The sequence below is a fragment of the Leptosomus discolor genome, chromosome 1 (assembly GCF_034619465.1).
Source record: "Leptosomus discolor isolate bLepDis1 chromosome 1, bLepDis1.hap2, whole genome shotgun sequence".
In the NCBI taxonomy this organism is placed as follows: domain Eukaryota; kingdom Metazoa; phylum Chordata; class Aves; order Leptosomiformes; family Leptosomidae; genus Leptosomus; species Leptosomus discolor.
Genome location: NC_141391.1, coordinates 60,522,557 through 60,538,934, shown reverse-complemented (window position 1 = coordinate 60,538,934; position 16,378 = coordinate 60,522,557). Strand labels below are relative to the sequence as shown.

Below are 16,378 nucleotides of genomic sequence, written 5' to 3'. Positions count from 1 at the left end.
AGGTATCATCCCTGCAGGCAAGGCGCATCGATGGAATATATGAGCGTTTCTGGTCTGTTTCAGTTAAAATTAAAAATTCCTGCAGGAGCTCAACATAATTTACTTTGCTTCAACTTTCAAAAGAGTAGATGCTTTCACAGAATCAATCTCTGTTTCACCTGAAGATGGTGACTTCTGCTCCAAGCTGTCACCTGGCTAAGCCCAAAGTTTCTTAATTAGCTTTGAAGAAGGAGATGCTGAATCCTAGATGTCTGAATTGGTAATAATTGTTTGGGCTATTGTTAGTTTGACTTTAAAGTAAGACCAAGCTTTGTACTCTAAATGTACTATTTTCTTCGTATCCTTAATTTCTAAGGAATTTGTTTTCGTTGACTTGTGGATTTAGGACACTGCAAAATAAGGTCTATCAAAATAGGATTAGAGTCTAGGAAGACAGAGTTGATGTATATCATTGATACGCTGCTCATAAATTCAGAATCAGTCAATTCCACACCATAAAACACTTTGTGTATGCATCCTCTCTAGGAATGCCTATACTTCAGTCTATCAGTCTAAATGGAGGAGCCCTCATGGCTTGTTTATGGTTTATATAGGTATTTCATTGAATCCCCTCAATTTCCAGACTTAGCGTACTCCTAAAGAGGTACCATCTGAGCCACCCCTTTTTGGTTTTGTATAGAAATGCTATGTTTTTCTAGGAAAAAAAAAAAAAAAAGGCAGCAAGTACTCTGTTTCTTTGGCATGCTTACAATTTTGTCCATCTGTTAGAGTGGCACAATGCCCACTCACAATATGGTGTACTAGTTTCAACCAGGCACAGGTGCCAACAGAAGATTGGTTTCGTTTTCTGACACAAGATTTTTCTGGTGGGAAGTGGCACCGTATTAAGGGAATGTGCTTTGTTAGACTGATTACTTCTGTTGGCATGTGTGTATCTCATAATAATAATTAGCACTTATGCAGTGCTTTACATTTTCAAATCACTACTAAAAAAAAAAAAAACCCAACACTGAAAGCATTGCTGACTAGTGGTTTTTTGTATCTATTTTTCCGGCCTATTTTACTGAGATTTGTGCAGTTGGGGGGGGGGGGGGGGGGGGGGGGGCGGGTGTTGTGTGTATTGACCCCAGAACAAGCACAAGATAAAATGTTTCCTAACTGACATTTTCTCGTTAAAGTTTAATCACTGATGAACTTTCATAATATTACAATTCTATATGTGACTCTATTCACCTTTTGAGGCTGCAAAAGAAAACAAAGGAACAGAGATTATGGTTTTCAGGAAGTTATCTTGATCACAGAATCACAGAATGGTTAAGGTTGGAAAGGACCTCTGGAGGTCACCTGAGCTGACTTGCTCAAGCAGGGTCATCTAGAGCCAGTTGTCCAGAACCGTGTCCAGATGACTTTTGAGTATCTCCAAGGATGGAGGCTTCACAACCTCTCTGGGACACCTGTGCCAGTGCTCGGTCACCCTCTCAGTAAAAAAGTGTTTCAAGTTTCAGTTTGTGCCCATTTTCTCTGATGCTCCCACAGCACCACTGAAAAGAGCCTGTCTCTGTCTTCTTTGCACCCTCTCTTCAGATATTTATGTACGTTGATAGATTCCCCCTGAGTCTTCTCTTCTCCAGGCTGAACAGTCCTAGCTCTCTCAGCCTTTCCTCATAGGAGACATGCTCCAGTCACTTCATCATCTTATTGTCCATTCGAGGACTCACTCCAATATGTCCATGGCTGTCGTGTAATGGGGAGCCCAGACATGGACACAGTACTCCAGGTATGGCCTCACCAGTGCTGAGATAGAGGGGAAGGATTCTACCCCTCGGCCTGCTGGCAATATTCTGTCTAATGCAGCCCAGGATACCATTAGTCATCTTTGCTGCAAGGGCACATTGCTGACTCATGTTCAACTTGGTGTACACCATGACCCTCAGGTGCTTTTCCGCCAAGCTGCTTTCCAGTTGGGTGGCCCCCAGCATGTACTGTGCCCCGTGTTGTTCCTTCCAGGTGCAAGGTTTTGCTGTTCTCCTTGTTGAACCTGATAAAGTTCCTCCCAGCCCATTTCTCCAGACTGTCAAGGTCCTTCTGGATGGCATCATGACCCTCTGGCATATCAGCCACTCCTCCCAGTTTTATGTCATCTGCAGACTTGATGAGGGTGCACTTCACCTCATCGTCCAGGTCATTAATGAAGATGTTAAATGGGATTGGACCCAGTATTGACCACTGGGATACACTGGTAGTTACTGGCCTCCAATTAGACTTTGTGCCCCTGATCACCACCCTCTGGACCTGGCCGTTGAGCCAGTTTTCAATCTGCCTCACTGTCTGCGTGTCCAGCCTGTACATCAACAGCTTGTCTTTGAGGATCTTATGGGAGACTGTGTCAAAGGCCTTGCTGAAGTTCAGGCCTTTGACACTGTCACCCATATGATCCTCAATATGGGTCCCTTATTATTTTTGCTGGGTGCTGTTTTGCTCTTTGAGAGTCCATACATAATCTTGACTACGCTTGACATGCTGAGGCACTTCTGGCGTCTGAGAGTTGGGATGTTCATAAGAAGACAAACCTGTTTCTGCACAACTTTTGAATGCCTATTAAGTGGCATTCAGTTATCAGGTTTTTTTCGCTAGACCATTTCTCCAGTTTGTCAGTGGAATTCTGACTTCTCCTTAGTATATGCTTCCTGGCTGTTGCAGCCTGGCAGCACTGCTGGACTTAATCAGCATATGCCTTATTCCATTATTCAATTTTTTTAAATTATCTATTAAAGCCAGATGAAGGAAAGACTCAATCCAGAATGTATCTTTACATTTTTCACAATGAGCTAGACTCTTAGTGTGGTTTTCGAGGTATTATATGTACCCATTCTATAATAACCTCTTGCAGCCCATACTTTTTCTGGTGTATTTTACACAACTCCAATGGTATTCTTCTGCCCTCATGAAGTCAAGGTATAGGATGTTTACAGGTTTGCTTTCATTGGGAGGGCCCTTTTCTTTTCTGTCCAAGTCAGAGATTATACTTAGTTTGATACAAAATGCTAAAATATGTCTTTGGGAAAAAATTAATCATATCCTTTTATGGTTTAGAGGGTCAGTCACCTAGAAAATATTTTCTCTAAGTGGGGTTTTTTTCTGGGTAATTCTGACCAGTCAGTTTAGCTTTGTTTCTTTGGTTTATCCTTTCATGTCCCTTCCTCTTTAAAAGTAGGCATGTAGACATAGTTTGATTTTTATTTCAAGCTTCAGGCTCCTCGTGTGTTTTTCATGATTTCTCAGAGGTAACAACTGAGATTACTCTGGGCTGTATAGGAGCTGTTGGAGTAAATTTAACCAATTGTTATAATTTAAAACAGATTAACTTCTTCAAAAACTCTGTCTTCTAGTTCACTATTTTTGCTTTTGTTCTTGTTTGCTTTCTGCTCATGTTGTGCTTGCCATCTGATTGCAGCTGACCTCTTTGTGAAAAAATGAAGCACAAAGGAACAGAACACTTCTGTTTTCTTGGCATTGCCCATTTTCTTTCCCACTGAGTATTGGAATGACTCCTTCCTTGCTGCTGCTCTTCTTACTAACGTATCTATGGAGTTGTGGGTTTTGTTCTTTATATACATCACCTTTTCTCATTTTGTGATGTGACCTTTCTGATTTTGTTTCAGTATGAGTGTGCTGCTGTTACACTTGTCCTTGATAATTTGACCTAGTTCCTTTTTTCCTATTACTCTTACATTTTTACTCATCAAAGCATTTGTGAATTGCCAGCTGGTCTCTTACTATATATACCTCCTACTATCTCCCATGTTAAGATAGTTTGTATTTGTGTACTGAATACTGCGTTTCTGAGAAGTGCTTAGCTGTCCTGACTTCTTTCTGCCAGAATTTGATTCTGGGAAGAAGAAATCTCTCAGTAGAAGAAAGTATACTTCAGGAAACTTGGTGAAGTCCATTGGCTTTGTTCACCATTCTCCCTTTTACACTTACTAAGAGTGACTGATTGTCATTGTGTAAACACAGTCAATTACTTTGTCTTCCATCTTTGCATTGTCTCAGCTAGTTTATTTCTACATTTAAAAAAAAGAAAAAACAAAACACCCCCCCCCCTGAATTTCAAGAACTGGCTGAACAGTCTGTTGTATTGCAAAATCTCAAGAGTTGAAAAGCTCCTTCAAGGGATGTATTTAGAACAGATTCCTTTTATTCTTAGCAATACTCAGAACGAATTTTTAAGCCCTTTTCTCCATGAATTGCAACCTTCGATTGATCTTCTTTATAATTAATATGAGCTGGAGTTTGCTCGTTGCTTTTTTTTTTAGTTGCAATGTTTCTTTAGTTCAGTTATTATGTATTTTGTATTTCCATGTTTTGCTTTGGTATTGCTGAGATGTGTATGATTTCTTTCCTTCAGAAGGCTTCCTTTTAACTTTGTAACATCTGCACCTCTGATGTTAATAAGTCTTACCTCTCCTGTGAGGACATAATTTGAAGTGGAGGGAGAAGGAACAAATGCCTACTAGGTATTGCAATGATGAGTCTCAAATATCCTAGTATTCACTCCGTTGAAGCTTTAAGTCTTAGGTAGGAAAGGAGTGATAGAAGCAACCTCAAAACCTGTTCTTCCACATATTTTTATGAAAACTTCTGCTCTCTGCCACAAAAGAAAGGAGTCTGCTTCAAAATGAGAGAGGAGGCCAGTGTCAGGAGGTCCTTTTCACATTTGTGGTTATGGTTTGTGTCTGACTCAACAACATCTGAGGTAGTATACTAGTTTCCTTTTATAATCAGTGAAAAGAGCAAGCTACTTCTCTGAAAGGTGGACAACTGCATTTAATTAGGTAACTTAATCCCTAAAGGTGTCCCCTTCTCTCAACCAGTTGGAAAGAAAGCCCTAGTATACTAGCTTAGGTGTAAGTGCCTACTTCTGGTGAAATTAATTGTACTTCTGACATTTACCCTTTCCATAGACCTTTATTGCAGTTCTGTTTAAGTACTGAGGGTCAAATCTGTATTAGCAGTAGGGAAGAACTGCTCTAGAGATCAAGGAAGGTAGGAAAGGGATTCAGTCAACGAATGTGGAGTTCAACTTTGTTTTTTCACATGCCAAGTCAAAGATTGATTCTTGTGATGCCTGTAGAGCCCATGTTGCTTGAATCAAGAAACTGCCTCTGAATGAGCAGAGTGCTTCTCTCTGTTGCTTGCACCTGTGGAGGAGAGGTTGTGACAGATATTTTTTTACATGAAGTATCCATGTACTGTGTGTGTGATAGTACTTTGGCTGAAGTAGAGCTTATTGTTATATTAACCTCAGCAATGCCTGCTTGTAGTACCTAAAATCAGCTACACCGTGCAGTCTTTAAAGACTCTTTCTTTGAGTAGAAGCTGTAGTTACTCTTGATCTCTTAACCCCAGAGTTCCTCACCCTGCTGTAAAACTGCTTCCTGAGTGCAAGAACTAACTGCTTCTCTGCTCAGATGCTGAAATTTTTGAGCTCCATGGCATTCCATTGCAGTGCTAATGAAATGACATGAGGTACTTTCTAAATGCAGCAGCCCTGGAGAAGCAGCTCATTGTGCCTTTGTGGATTAGACTACAGTTAAAACAGTTTGTGTGTGTGACACTTCATGTGTAACCATTAGAAAGAACTTCTTGTTCTTACAGTAGCTTGGAAGACAGGACCCAGTAATGATAGAGCTCTAGCTAAGGATGATAAATGTGTCTAAATATTGGGAATTAACCTTTGCAGATGATGAATTGTGGAAACTAAGTGAAGACTCTGCCATTCTAATCAATGTGGATAAAACATCTAGCAAATAGGGAGATTTCTAATGTCTCTGTGAATAGAAAATGACTGCAATAAAGGGACAAATGCCAGCATATTGCAGGAAGTGCCCTGTGCTTTTTAAGCCTGTGTATCCAGATCATGACCAATAGAAAAGATTGTGAGATTAAATGCTGTATATATTTAAAATTCTAATTTTAATTTAGATTTCTAACTTTACCTTTAAATGTATAAACCTAATCTTATGGCATGCTTTATTTTGACAGATAAGGAAGGACATAATTTTTCTATATTCTGGGTGCTGGTGAGTGTTATCCTAGGTGCAATAGCCATGCTGTGCAAAGAACAAGGAATTACAATACTGGTAAGAATCCTCTTATTGACTGAATTTTGACCTCAGCATCTGTCAGACACAGTTGTAAAGCCTACAAAAATGAATCTTCTCCACAGCTAATTGCATGCACACCTTTTTATTCTGTTCTGAAAACTAGTTATTATTGAGAAAAAGTAGTATTCTGGTAGGTCTGTCTTGATTGTATCCCTGCCAATCTGTTGAAATTCTTCATTTTATATTTTGTAAGCAGGTTGCATATATCTGTTTATTTTTTCAAAATTTAGAGGATTTACAGTGTTATTTTCAAGGCATATCACATTCGTTGGCCTTGGTTTTAAATGTAATTGTCAAGATAGCAGGCCTACAAACTTCTCATTGAAGGCTTATGAGCAAGGATATAACTGGAGGAGAGCATTTTTGAAAGCTCCGCCCTCTTGCTTTTGTAAACAGTGTAATTGGAAGTAGGGCCATTGTTTATGCATTTCTAATACTGAATCTCTTCCTTCTGTCCCTTATGTAAGGATCTGTCTATGCAAACAGATACAGTTACTGTTTATGTTCATTGTGCTCTTGCTTTTTATTACTTCAGTGAAGACATTGTGGTTTGGGTGACCGGATCAGCCACCTGAAATGCTATATATGTGATTTTTGCCTTTTGTATAGCCATGTATCTTTATAAATGAATCAAATTTGTAGCTTTAACTGACATAGATAAAGCAACAGAATCAGAAGAGCTCTTTGCAGCAAGGACCCTCTTGTCTTTGCTAGAGAAAAAGGGAGAAGAAATTACAGAAAACTTCTTGCTTTAGAACATTATTTTTGGATAGATGTTTGTAGAGTGATGTATTTTTCAAAGGTGTCTGTAAGGAAAATATAAGGAGTTCTCTTAAAATATGGTGTGATTATTTCCTTTAGTGGTATGAAGTAATTATTTGAGCTAGCAGACACGGAATTGTCAATTGGATCTGGGTTTTTTATTTGTTTGCTGTTGCATTGCTAGGACAATTATATTTATTGCTGTGCTGAGGGGCACGGGTCAGAGGGATGAAAGGATAAATCACACATTAAAAAGATTACTTGTAGGCTGAATGTGTTTCACAGCAAGATTCTTGCCTTCCTACCTCCATGCAAGTGAGCCAAAAGCCTTTAACTGCCATGTGGCCTTTCTACATGGAACCGTGCTGCGCTCTAACCTATCTTCTGTCTTCTCACTTTGACTGTTAGAAAGAAACTTGTGGTCTCATGATGTACTAACTCTTTGCCTGATCTGGAACTATTTTTATGTCTTTTTTCCACTTAGACTTTAGAACATTGAGGTAATTTCTAAACCTATTAGACTAAATAATCAAGGATTGTCATGGTTGGTGATGGGTGAAACATTGAAAGGAAAATGTTGACATTGGATTTTGCTGGGCACCTCAGCAGAATTTCCCCTGGGTACATCTTGGTTGCTTGCTTGGGGGGTAGTATGTGCCAGTGTAGTCCTGCAAAGTGCTGAATATGCTCTAGTTTTATGTGTACTGACTGATCGCATAGAACTTTGCAGCAACTTCCACTGTGTATATTGTTGTAATTGCAACAAAAGCAAGTCTGATACCTCTGTTAAATCTTTCTGAGCCTTTGTTTGTTGTGACAGTTTGTGTACCCTTTAAAAATACTATTTCTGAAACCTGACAGTCAAAAGATACCATGCTGCAAAGTGAAAAATAAGTAGAAGGCTTAAAGAAGCTCCACCTTACTGACAGAAGCTTCACCTTTTGACTGCAGCATTTACACTGCAGGACACTGGAGAAAGGGGAGAGAGAGCAGAATACTGTTGTGACCATGTACATGGGGTCTAGCTTGCTCGTCCCCGAAGGATTATTCCATATAACAGGAGAATCCTCATTACAGTAAAATGATACTCTACTCATCTGAGCTTACATTCTTGATTTACCATTCTGCCATCATTACTACCCACATGTATCTCTACTTGTTTGGAATCAGAATTAAGATGTTCAATAATTCGTGGTAGAAGTGGAATTTAAGATGTATTTTTAAAAAAAAGTATATATCTGTGGTTAGCTGCTCCATCTTATGCTCTTATTTTTCTCTTGGTTTCTTAGGGTTTGAATGCAGTGTTTGATGCACTGGTGATTAACAAGCTTAATGTTCTGGAGCTTATTCAAAAGTTACTACATAAGGACAAGTCATTGGAGGTGAGTCCTCAGAGGTTTTAGTCATTCTAACCATTTGGACAGTCATCTACTAAAAGACAAAGATACAACTGCTGACAGTTTTGTTGTTGTTGAGAATGGAAAAAAAAAAAAAGAAAAAAGGTATTTTCAGTCAGCCTAGTAAGGCAATGTGCTGTGACATCTTTGCAGCGACACGAGCAGTAGTGGGATAGCATTAGAATTGCATCAGATAGTGAAATTAATTCTACATTTCTCTCAACAGTATGTTAAAAATGTGGTGTGGAAGAGCTGACTGCTTGATGCAATAAGTTCTCCAGGGTCAGTAGCTATGCACCTGAAATGTTTAACACAGTTTGGTCAGAGTAAAGAGAGAGAGATTTATTCAGATGCTCAAATGAGATAGTTAGACATTTGAGAAACTACATTAAAAAAATACTGTGTCTACTTTGCCAATCCCACTAAAGTATTACGCTGGTTTTTTTCAGAATACAAATTACCAAACAGGAGACAGATCCTAGTAGCTTGGGAGTTTAAAAGAAATGTGAGCACTGATAGTTGCTAAGGATTGAATTTCTGACTTTTGTTGACATCGCTTTATCTAGTATTGGCTCAAGTGGAATCTGGCACCTAGTATTTGCACTGGCAAGGAAATCACAGAAACAGTCAGCCTCAGGTGAATGATTGATAGCAGCCAAATAGACCAACAGGCTCCTGTTCAACAGCTAGATCATTTGCCTGTCCCATCCAAGGTTCAGCAAGGCAAAGAAATATTCATTGTACTTTGCATTGATCAGTGGTTTCACTGCAGAGAAGTCTTGCTCATGCTTATGAGTAGCACAAGTCCTACGAGGCTTTTAAATTCCTTTGCAAAGAGTGAAGTGAGGAGTCTCGGGGAAATTGGTGAAAGTGGAATCTCTAGAACTGAAACAGTAGGTTTGGCCAAGAACAGCTAAGTGCAGGTGCAGGAGTATTTCAGGCAGCAGATAGGAATGCTGGAGAATTTTGCTGTATAATGAGAGTTGTGTCAATCAGCATATGACAAAGAAAGATTCTAGAGCTGTAGGGGACTAAAGCAGAGCCAGTTTGGAATTAAAGTTATAGAAATAAAAGGTAATAAGGAGGACCCTAGGAATAAATGGCTGGTCAGCCTCACATCAGTGCCTGGTAAGATCATGGAACGGATTCTCCTGGAAGTTATGTCAAAACATATGAAAGTCAGGGAGGTGATTAGAGACAGGCAACATGGCTTCACCAAAGGTAGATCGTGCCTGACTAATGTAGTGGCCTTGTACAGTGGAGTGACTGCATCAGTGTACAAGAGAAGAGCTGCTGATGTCATCTACCTGGATTTCTGCAAGGCCTTTGATATGGTCCCCCACAACATTTTTGCTGCTAAAATGGAGAGATATGGGTTTGACTGATGGACTGTAAGATGGATAAGGAATTGGCTGGATGTGTGCATCTAGTGTAATATAGTCAATGGCTCAATGGTCAAGTGGAAACCGTAATGAATGGTGTCCTCAAGGGTCCATACTCGGACCAATACTATTTAATATCTTCATCAATGACATAGTGGGATCGAGTGGGCCCTCAGCAAGTTTGCAGATTACACCAAGCTGAGTGGTGCAGCTGAGGGAAGGGATGCCATCCAGAGGGAGCTTGACAAGCTTGAGAAGTGGGCCCATGTGAACCTCATGAAGTTCCACAAGGCCAAGTGCAAGGTCCTGCACCTGGGTTGGGTCAATCCCCAATACCAGTACAGGTTGGGGGATGAATGGATTGAGAGCAGCCCTGCAGAGAACTTGGGGATACTGGTGGATAAAAAATTGGACATGAGCTCACAATATGCACTCGCAGCCCAGAAGGCCAACTGTATACTGGGCTGCATCAAAAGTGTGGCCAGCAGGTCAAGGGAGGTGATTCTGCCCTTCTGCTCTTCTCTTGTGAGACTCCACCTGGAGTACTGTGTTCAGCTCTGGGGTGGATGGAAGACATGGCCTTGTTGGGGTGAGTCCAGAGGAGGGTGACGAAATGGTCAGAGGGCTGGAGCACCTTCCATATGAAGAAAGGCTGAGAGAGTTGGGGTTGTTTGGGCTGGAGAAGAGAAGGCTCCAGGGAGAGCTTATTGTGGCCTTTCAAGATATTAAAAGGGGCTGTAAGCCCCTTTATAAGATGGAAAGAGACTTTTTACCAGGGCCTGTAGTGACAGGACAAGGGGCAATGGTTTTAAACTGAAAGAGGGTAGATTTAGATTAGAATAGAATAGAATATTTTCAGTTGGAAGGGATCTACAATGATCATCTTGTCCAATGGCCTGACCACTTCAGGGCTGACCAAAAGTTAAAGCATGTTACTGGAGGCGTTGTCCAAATACCTCTTAAACACTGACAGGCTTGGGGCATCAACCACCTCTCTAGGAAGCCTGTTCCAGTGTTTGAACAGTAATGAATTCTTTACAATGAGAGTAGTGAGACATTGGAACGTGTTGCCCAGAGAAGTTGTGGATGCCCCCTCCCTGGAAGGATGGATGGGGCTTTGAGCAACCTAATCTAATGAAAGATGTCCCTGTCCATGGCAGGGGGTTGGACTAGATGATGTTTAACGGTCCCTTCCAACCCAAACCATTCTATGATTTTGTGAAAGGTGTCAGTGTCAAACCTTTCTGGAGGATTACTCTTTAAGCATGAAGAGCTCAAAGTGTTATGCTTCCATTTTGTGACTTTTAAACAGCTCTCTGCATGAAGAAAAGATCGAGTGTGCCTTTTTTCCTGCTGCTTTTAATAGAAGTAATTAATTTTAGCTCCTGCCACCTATAAAAATCTGTTCTGCTCTTTTCATGGAAGTGTATCTAAGATTTGTTTTGTTTTGTTGAAAGGCAGATCTTAAATTCTCTTACTTGCAGATTTTTTTTCTTCTTGATTGAGACAAGTTTCAGTTTTTTGACAGATTTCAGTTAACTTTAAATCAAAGATGATATGAATAACACTTCTTCCACTTTAAAATTCTGCCTACTGAGAGATTTTTGTGGCTATTTGTGAAATCTGGCCTTTAAGAAGTTGCGTGATGAAATTAAATGATAAGAGATTTTGTGTAGTTAATCTGTCATAAGGCAGTTATAAATTGTCACTATATGGTTTTCCTTCGTAGCACAATTCTCTTCCAAAACCAGTTTTTAGGAATGGTTTTTCTATAATCTTCATTATAGTGACTTTGATTACTGAGATGTGTAAGTTGTAAGAAACCATTTGAGCACAAAGGCTAACTTATGTAAAATCAACATTACAAACTTCTTTATCCTTAGGCATTCAGCTAAATATTTTATGATAACTCCATTGTCAACTACAAATATTAAAAAATAATCTGAATATTGCTGTTAAACTTAACTTTTCCATAATTTTAGAGAATAACTAATATTGATCTCCTAAATAATTATGATGGTGCTTGCTAATCAGCATATTGCAATAATAGGTAATAATAATCAGTGTGCACTGAGGATACAACTGATCATGTATAACTATGAGGTAGGTTTTTAAAGGTAATAGAAGCATATCAGACTAAGGGAGGAAGGTAGGAATAAAGGAAAACTATTACTAGAGATCATATGACCATATTTTTTAGGATCCAGTCAACTCTTCCATGTAAAAATCCATAGTTTACTGATACTTTCATCTTCAGATGTGTAGAATGGAAAGAAAAGTGGCCCAAATGATCTCTCATTTCAGAGAAACTCTCCTCTTCCATCTTCTGCTTCTCTAATGACTTGAGGCTGCATAGAATACTTTCAGCCATCAGGTTTCAGAGGGCTCTAAGGCACCCCTACAGCACTGTAATATAGGGTCAGAGAGAAGCTATGTCCTTCACGTCCTATCTGACTTACCATTTGCTAGCTGGGCAGGGTGCTGGAAGCTTGGATTTGCATCTCAAAGCTGTGGCAGGGATATTGTTAAAATTACTGACGATTCTGTTTCCAGTCTCTACTGTTGAAGTGTGTTACATTTGTGTGTGGTGGGATTTTGGTAGCAGGGCAGGGGCCACAGGAGTGGCTCCTGTGAGAAGCTTCTAGAAGCTCCCGAGCTCCAAGTGAGATGTGCTTCGGGCCAAGGCTGAGCTGATCAGTACCTCTGTGATAATATACTTAAGAGGGGAAAAACCTGTTTGTTGCGGAGGCACCCACAAAACAGAGTAGTCACTCAAAACACTGACAAACCTAAGAAAACCACAAGCCTGGATGCCAGGCAGAGGCACCCACAAAACAAAGCAGCTACTCAAAATGAAGATTTATTCCAACCAAAAATCATCCAACACTCTGACGGTTGTCAGGCAGCAATATAATACTACACAACTTGACTTAAGAATTCCGCAGTTTCACGAGTAGTTCCTTTAGAAAGATGATCCGAAATGTGCACGCACTCACTTACAAAAGGGGGAAGAACCTCCCACTGAAGGGTACCCAGAAAATGGAATCACTTGCCCTAAAGGGGTGAGGGCTGACTTAAGGATATATCCCAAAGAAGTATTCACTCACCAAAGGTGGGGTGGGGAGGCTGCTCAATCCTGGGAAATTTCCTTGGTCAGTGTTCTGATACAAGGGGAGAGTCCCAGACCACAAACCCACTGCTCCAAGGAGGACCAACTCCAGTTGGCTTTCCGGTGGAGCGACTTTTAGTTAAGTCTGACCTGTGTTCAGTTCCAATTAGCTGGGGGCAAGCATGCGAAAAGGCAAGGTAAACAAAGTGATCGGGTTTTAACAGCTGGAAAATTCCAATCTTTGCCTTTGGCAAGGCCCCAGTCCTTGTGGTCTTTATCAGGGCAGGTGCATCTTCCAGCTATTAGGCAGGTCTTTTGTTTGGGAGCAGAGAAGAGGAGGGGGACATGAGAGAAAAAACTATGTGAACACCCAGGTCAGTGAAGAAGGAGGGGGAGAGGTGTGCCTGAGCAGAGATTGCCCTGCAGCCCATGGTGAGACAGCAGGCTGACCCCCTGCAGCTCGTGGACATCACTGGTGGAGCAGATGCCCACCTGCAGCTTGTGGAGGACCCCATGCCAGAGGTGGCTGCACCCGAAGAGGGCTATGACTCAGAGAGAAGACCGTACTGGAGCAGCCTGTTGCTGGGAGAACTGCACCCCGCGGAAGGGAACCATGCTGGAGCAGTTCGTGAAAAGCTGCAGTGCCCTGGGAAGGACTCTAAATGGAGAAGTTTGTGGAGGACTGTCTCCCATAGGAGGGACCTCATGCTGGAGCAGAGGGAAAGTGTGAGGAGTCCTTCCCCTCAGGGGAAGGAGCAGCAGAAACAAGGTGTGATGGCCTGGCTGCAGCCCCCATTCCCTGGAGGAGATAGAGAACTAAGGAGCAGAGCTGAGCCTGGGAAGAAGGGAGGGATGGGGGGAAGGTGTTTTTAAGAGGTGGTTGTTTTTGTTACTATTCTACTCTGATTTGATTGGTAAATTAGTGGTGCTTAAATTAAATTGATGTTATTTCCCCAAGTTGAGTCTGTCTTTTGCCCATGACCATAACTGGTGAGTGAGCCCTCCCTGTCCTTTGTCTCGACCCTGGAGCCTTTTGGTTGTATTTTCTCTGCCCTGGGGGTGGGGGTAGGAGTGAGTGAGTGGCTGTGGGGTGTCAAGTTGCTGGCTGGGTGGGCTTACACCATGACACAAAGCTTGAAGAACCTCGACAGTATACAGTGGATTTCTTTTCATTTATGAAACTAATGTGTGCTTGGAGAAAGTGTCTTATACTTCACGTAGGAAAAAATGGAAGTTTGTCAAATTCAGCTTTTGTGACGTCAGTTCTCTATGTTTTATGTGAATTCCCTTCTTTAGGCCCTAAGGTGTGTATTATAAAATCTGATGTAAATCAACTGAGTTAATGTAGATAAAACAGATTTCTTTTTAGATCTTGGGTAATTTTAGCCTGAACAAAGTGATTTGGATGCCTGTCTGTTACTAGCTTTTTAAAAAAGTTAGCGATTGTGAAAATTTTAATTCCGTTTCTTAATTCCTCCTAGTTTCTGACTATGCAACTTTCTTGTATGCGTGTAATTTTACCGCTAAAGAGACCTAGATGGACAAAAACATCCCATGATAAGCAGTCAACTGGATATAGCTATTTAAAACAAAGTTCACAAAGTAACCATCCTCCATTTTAAAAAGAAAAGATAGATCAATTTTGTATGCCATGTACTAAAGGCGATATTCATCTCAAATTCCCTATCAGAAATTGCTGTGTAAAACTACTTCAGCTATAGAGTTACTGAAGATTTGTAGGAGAGAGACTTCTTGAATAAATAAAGTTTCGTTTTCTGATTGAGAAGGAAATGAAAATGTTTGCAAAAAATATTTTGTAGTTAGTCATAGAAAGCATAGTAAAGTTTGAGAGCTTTCTAATAACTGCAAAAGTAATAAAAATGTCAACTCTAATAGCAAAAATGCACAGGAATAGCTCTTCTTTCTGAGATAGTAACAAAAAGGATGTGAATGTAGGGAAGAAAACAAAATAATGCGTTTTATATGAGGGGTTTTTTCTTTATTTCCTGTAGAATGCTGGGCTGTTAAGAAAGGGGCTGATTTTCAGGATAACTCTTCTGATGTCTGGAGGGGCCAGTATACTTTATATACGCTGGAGGATTATGGGCACAGGGCCACCAGCTTTCACTGAAGTAGACAACCCAGCTTCATTTGCAGACAGTCTGTTTGTGAGAGTAAGTTACAAAGTTGCTTTTTTCTGGCCAGCTCAGAACATTTGTCTTTGTCATCAAATTGAATTTTCTGTGCTTCAAAGAAACAGTAAAGTGGGCAGTCTTTACATTTCAGGATGTGTGATGAGTCACCTTTACTTGTGCTGCTGTGATGATTTTCTGCGATTTTTTTAAAATACTGTATCTTGTATATTCTTTGCATTCAATTTAGCATGCACTGCACACATTGAAATACATTTCCATTTACTCACTCCTTTTCCCATGCATGCAAGGATTTAGCTTTTGCTGGGTGTCATTCCTTTTCCACATACTGTGCTTGACTTTTCGTCTGTTCTTTCACAATTGAAGAAAATGGCATAAAGTTCTGGTCTGCTGCATTTGGAGGGAGTATGTCTTGGCTTTGTATCTCTGACTGCATTAAGGCTCTTTCTGGAGATGGAGAATGAAGTGGGTTCTGTCTTTTGACATTTTCTGCTACTGTAGGAGATTATTCTTTTTACATGTGGATATTGGCTGGACAGCACAGAGTTGCATTTCCCTGCTCTGAATAGGAGAGCCACCTAGCTGTGTTTAAAAAAAATTAAAAATTAATTTCACATCTGTACAACAAATGGATATGTAACTAGTTGTAGTCTAACAGGCCTCTTTATCGAATAAGATGTATTTTGTGATAAGGGAAATGATAGCAGTGAGAAACACTAAAGTTGCCTCCCCACCTTAAGTTTAGTATCAAATAAATGTTTGTTTTCTTTTTGACTGACAGGCTATAAACTATAATTACTACTATTCTTTGAATGCATGGTTGCTGTTGTGTCCCTGGTGGCTATGTTTTGATTGGTCAATGGGCTGCATACCCCTCATTAAGTCCGTCAGTGACTGGAGGATAATTGCACTAGCAGCACTTTGGTTCTGCCTAATTGGTCTGATATGCCAAGCTCTGTGCTCAGAAGACAGCCATAAGAGAAGGTAAGAGACAGCGATGAATTTTAAATGCCTGACCAACTTGAGTACAGTATTATTTTGTTAAATCCACTACTGATAATTTCAACAACTCAGTGGAACCAGCGTCTAGCAAATGCAGTTCAAATAAATATTTATAGCTGTCGTTATAGTTTTATCCCAATTTAGGCCCATCACTGTACACTGACTAATGGGAAACAGCGTTGGAGGAGGAGGTATGGATGACTGCTTTAGTTTTCTCCTGAAATGGCATTTTGAGATCCTTAACACTGTAGGTGGTAAAAAGTAATATGTGCTCAGAACAGAGTAAGAAATTATGTATGTTGCCCCTGTTTCTTACAAGTCATCATCTCCTTTAATCATCTACTAATAATGAAAGAGAGAGGAAGTGTGCCTTGAAAGGAAGTAGAAATGCTGACCGTGGACATGC

At 40.4% G+C, this 16,378-nt stretch overlaps 1 protein-coding gene across 1 annotated transcript in view; it reads left to right on the top strand.

Moving 5' to 3' along the window:
- The window catches only part of TMTC4 (transmembrane O-mannosyltransferase targeting cadherins 4), a 55,361-nt gene that overhangs the window by 19,332 nt on the left and 19,651 nt on the right, over window positions 1-16,378 (top strand). Inside the window, exons 5-8 of the mRNA XM_086482061.1 lie at window positions 6,046-6,143; window positions 8,219-8,311; window positions 14,830-14,991; window positions 15,752-15,954. Coding sequence (XP_086338187.1) covers window positions 6,046-6,143; window positions 8,219-8,311; window positions 14,830-14,991; window positions 15,752-15,954 — 556 coding nt within the window. The remainder of the gene's footprint in view (window positions 1-6,045; window positions 6,144-8,218; window positions 8,312-14,829; window positions 14,992-15,751; window positions 15,955-16,378) is intronic.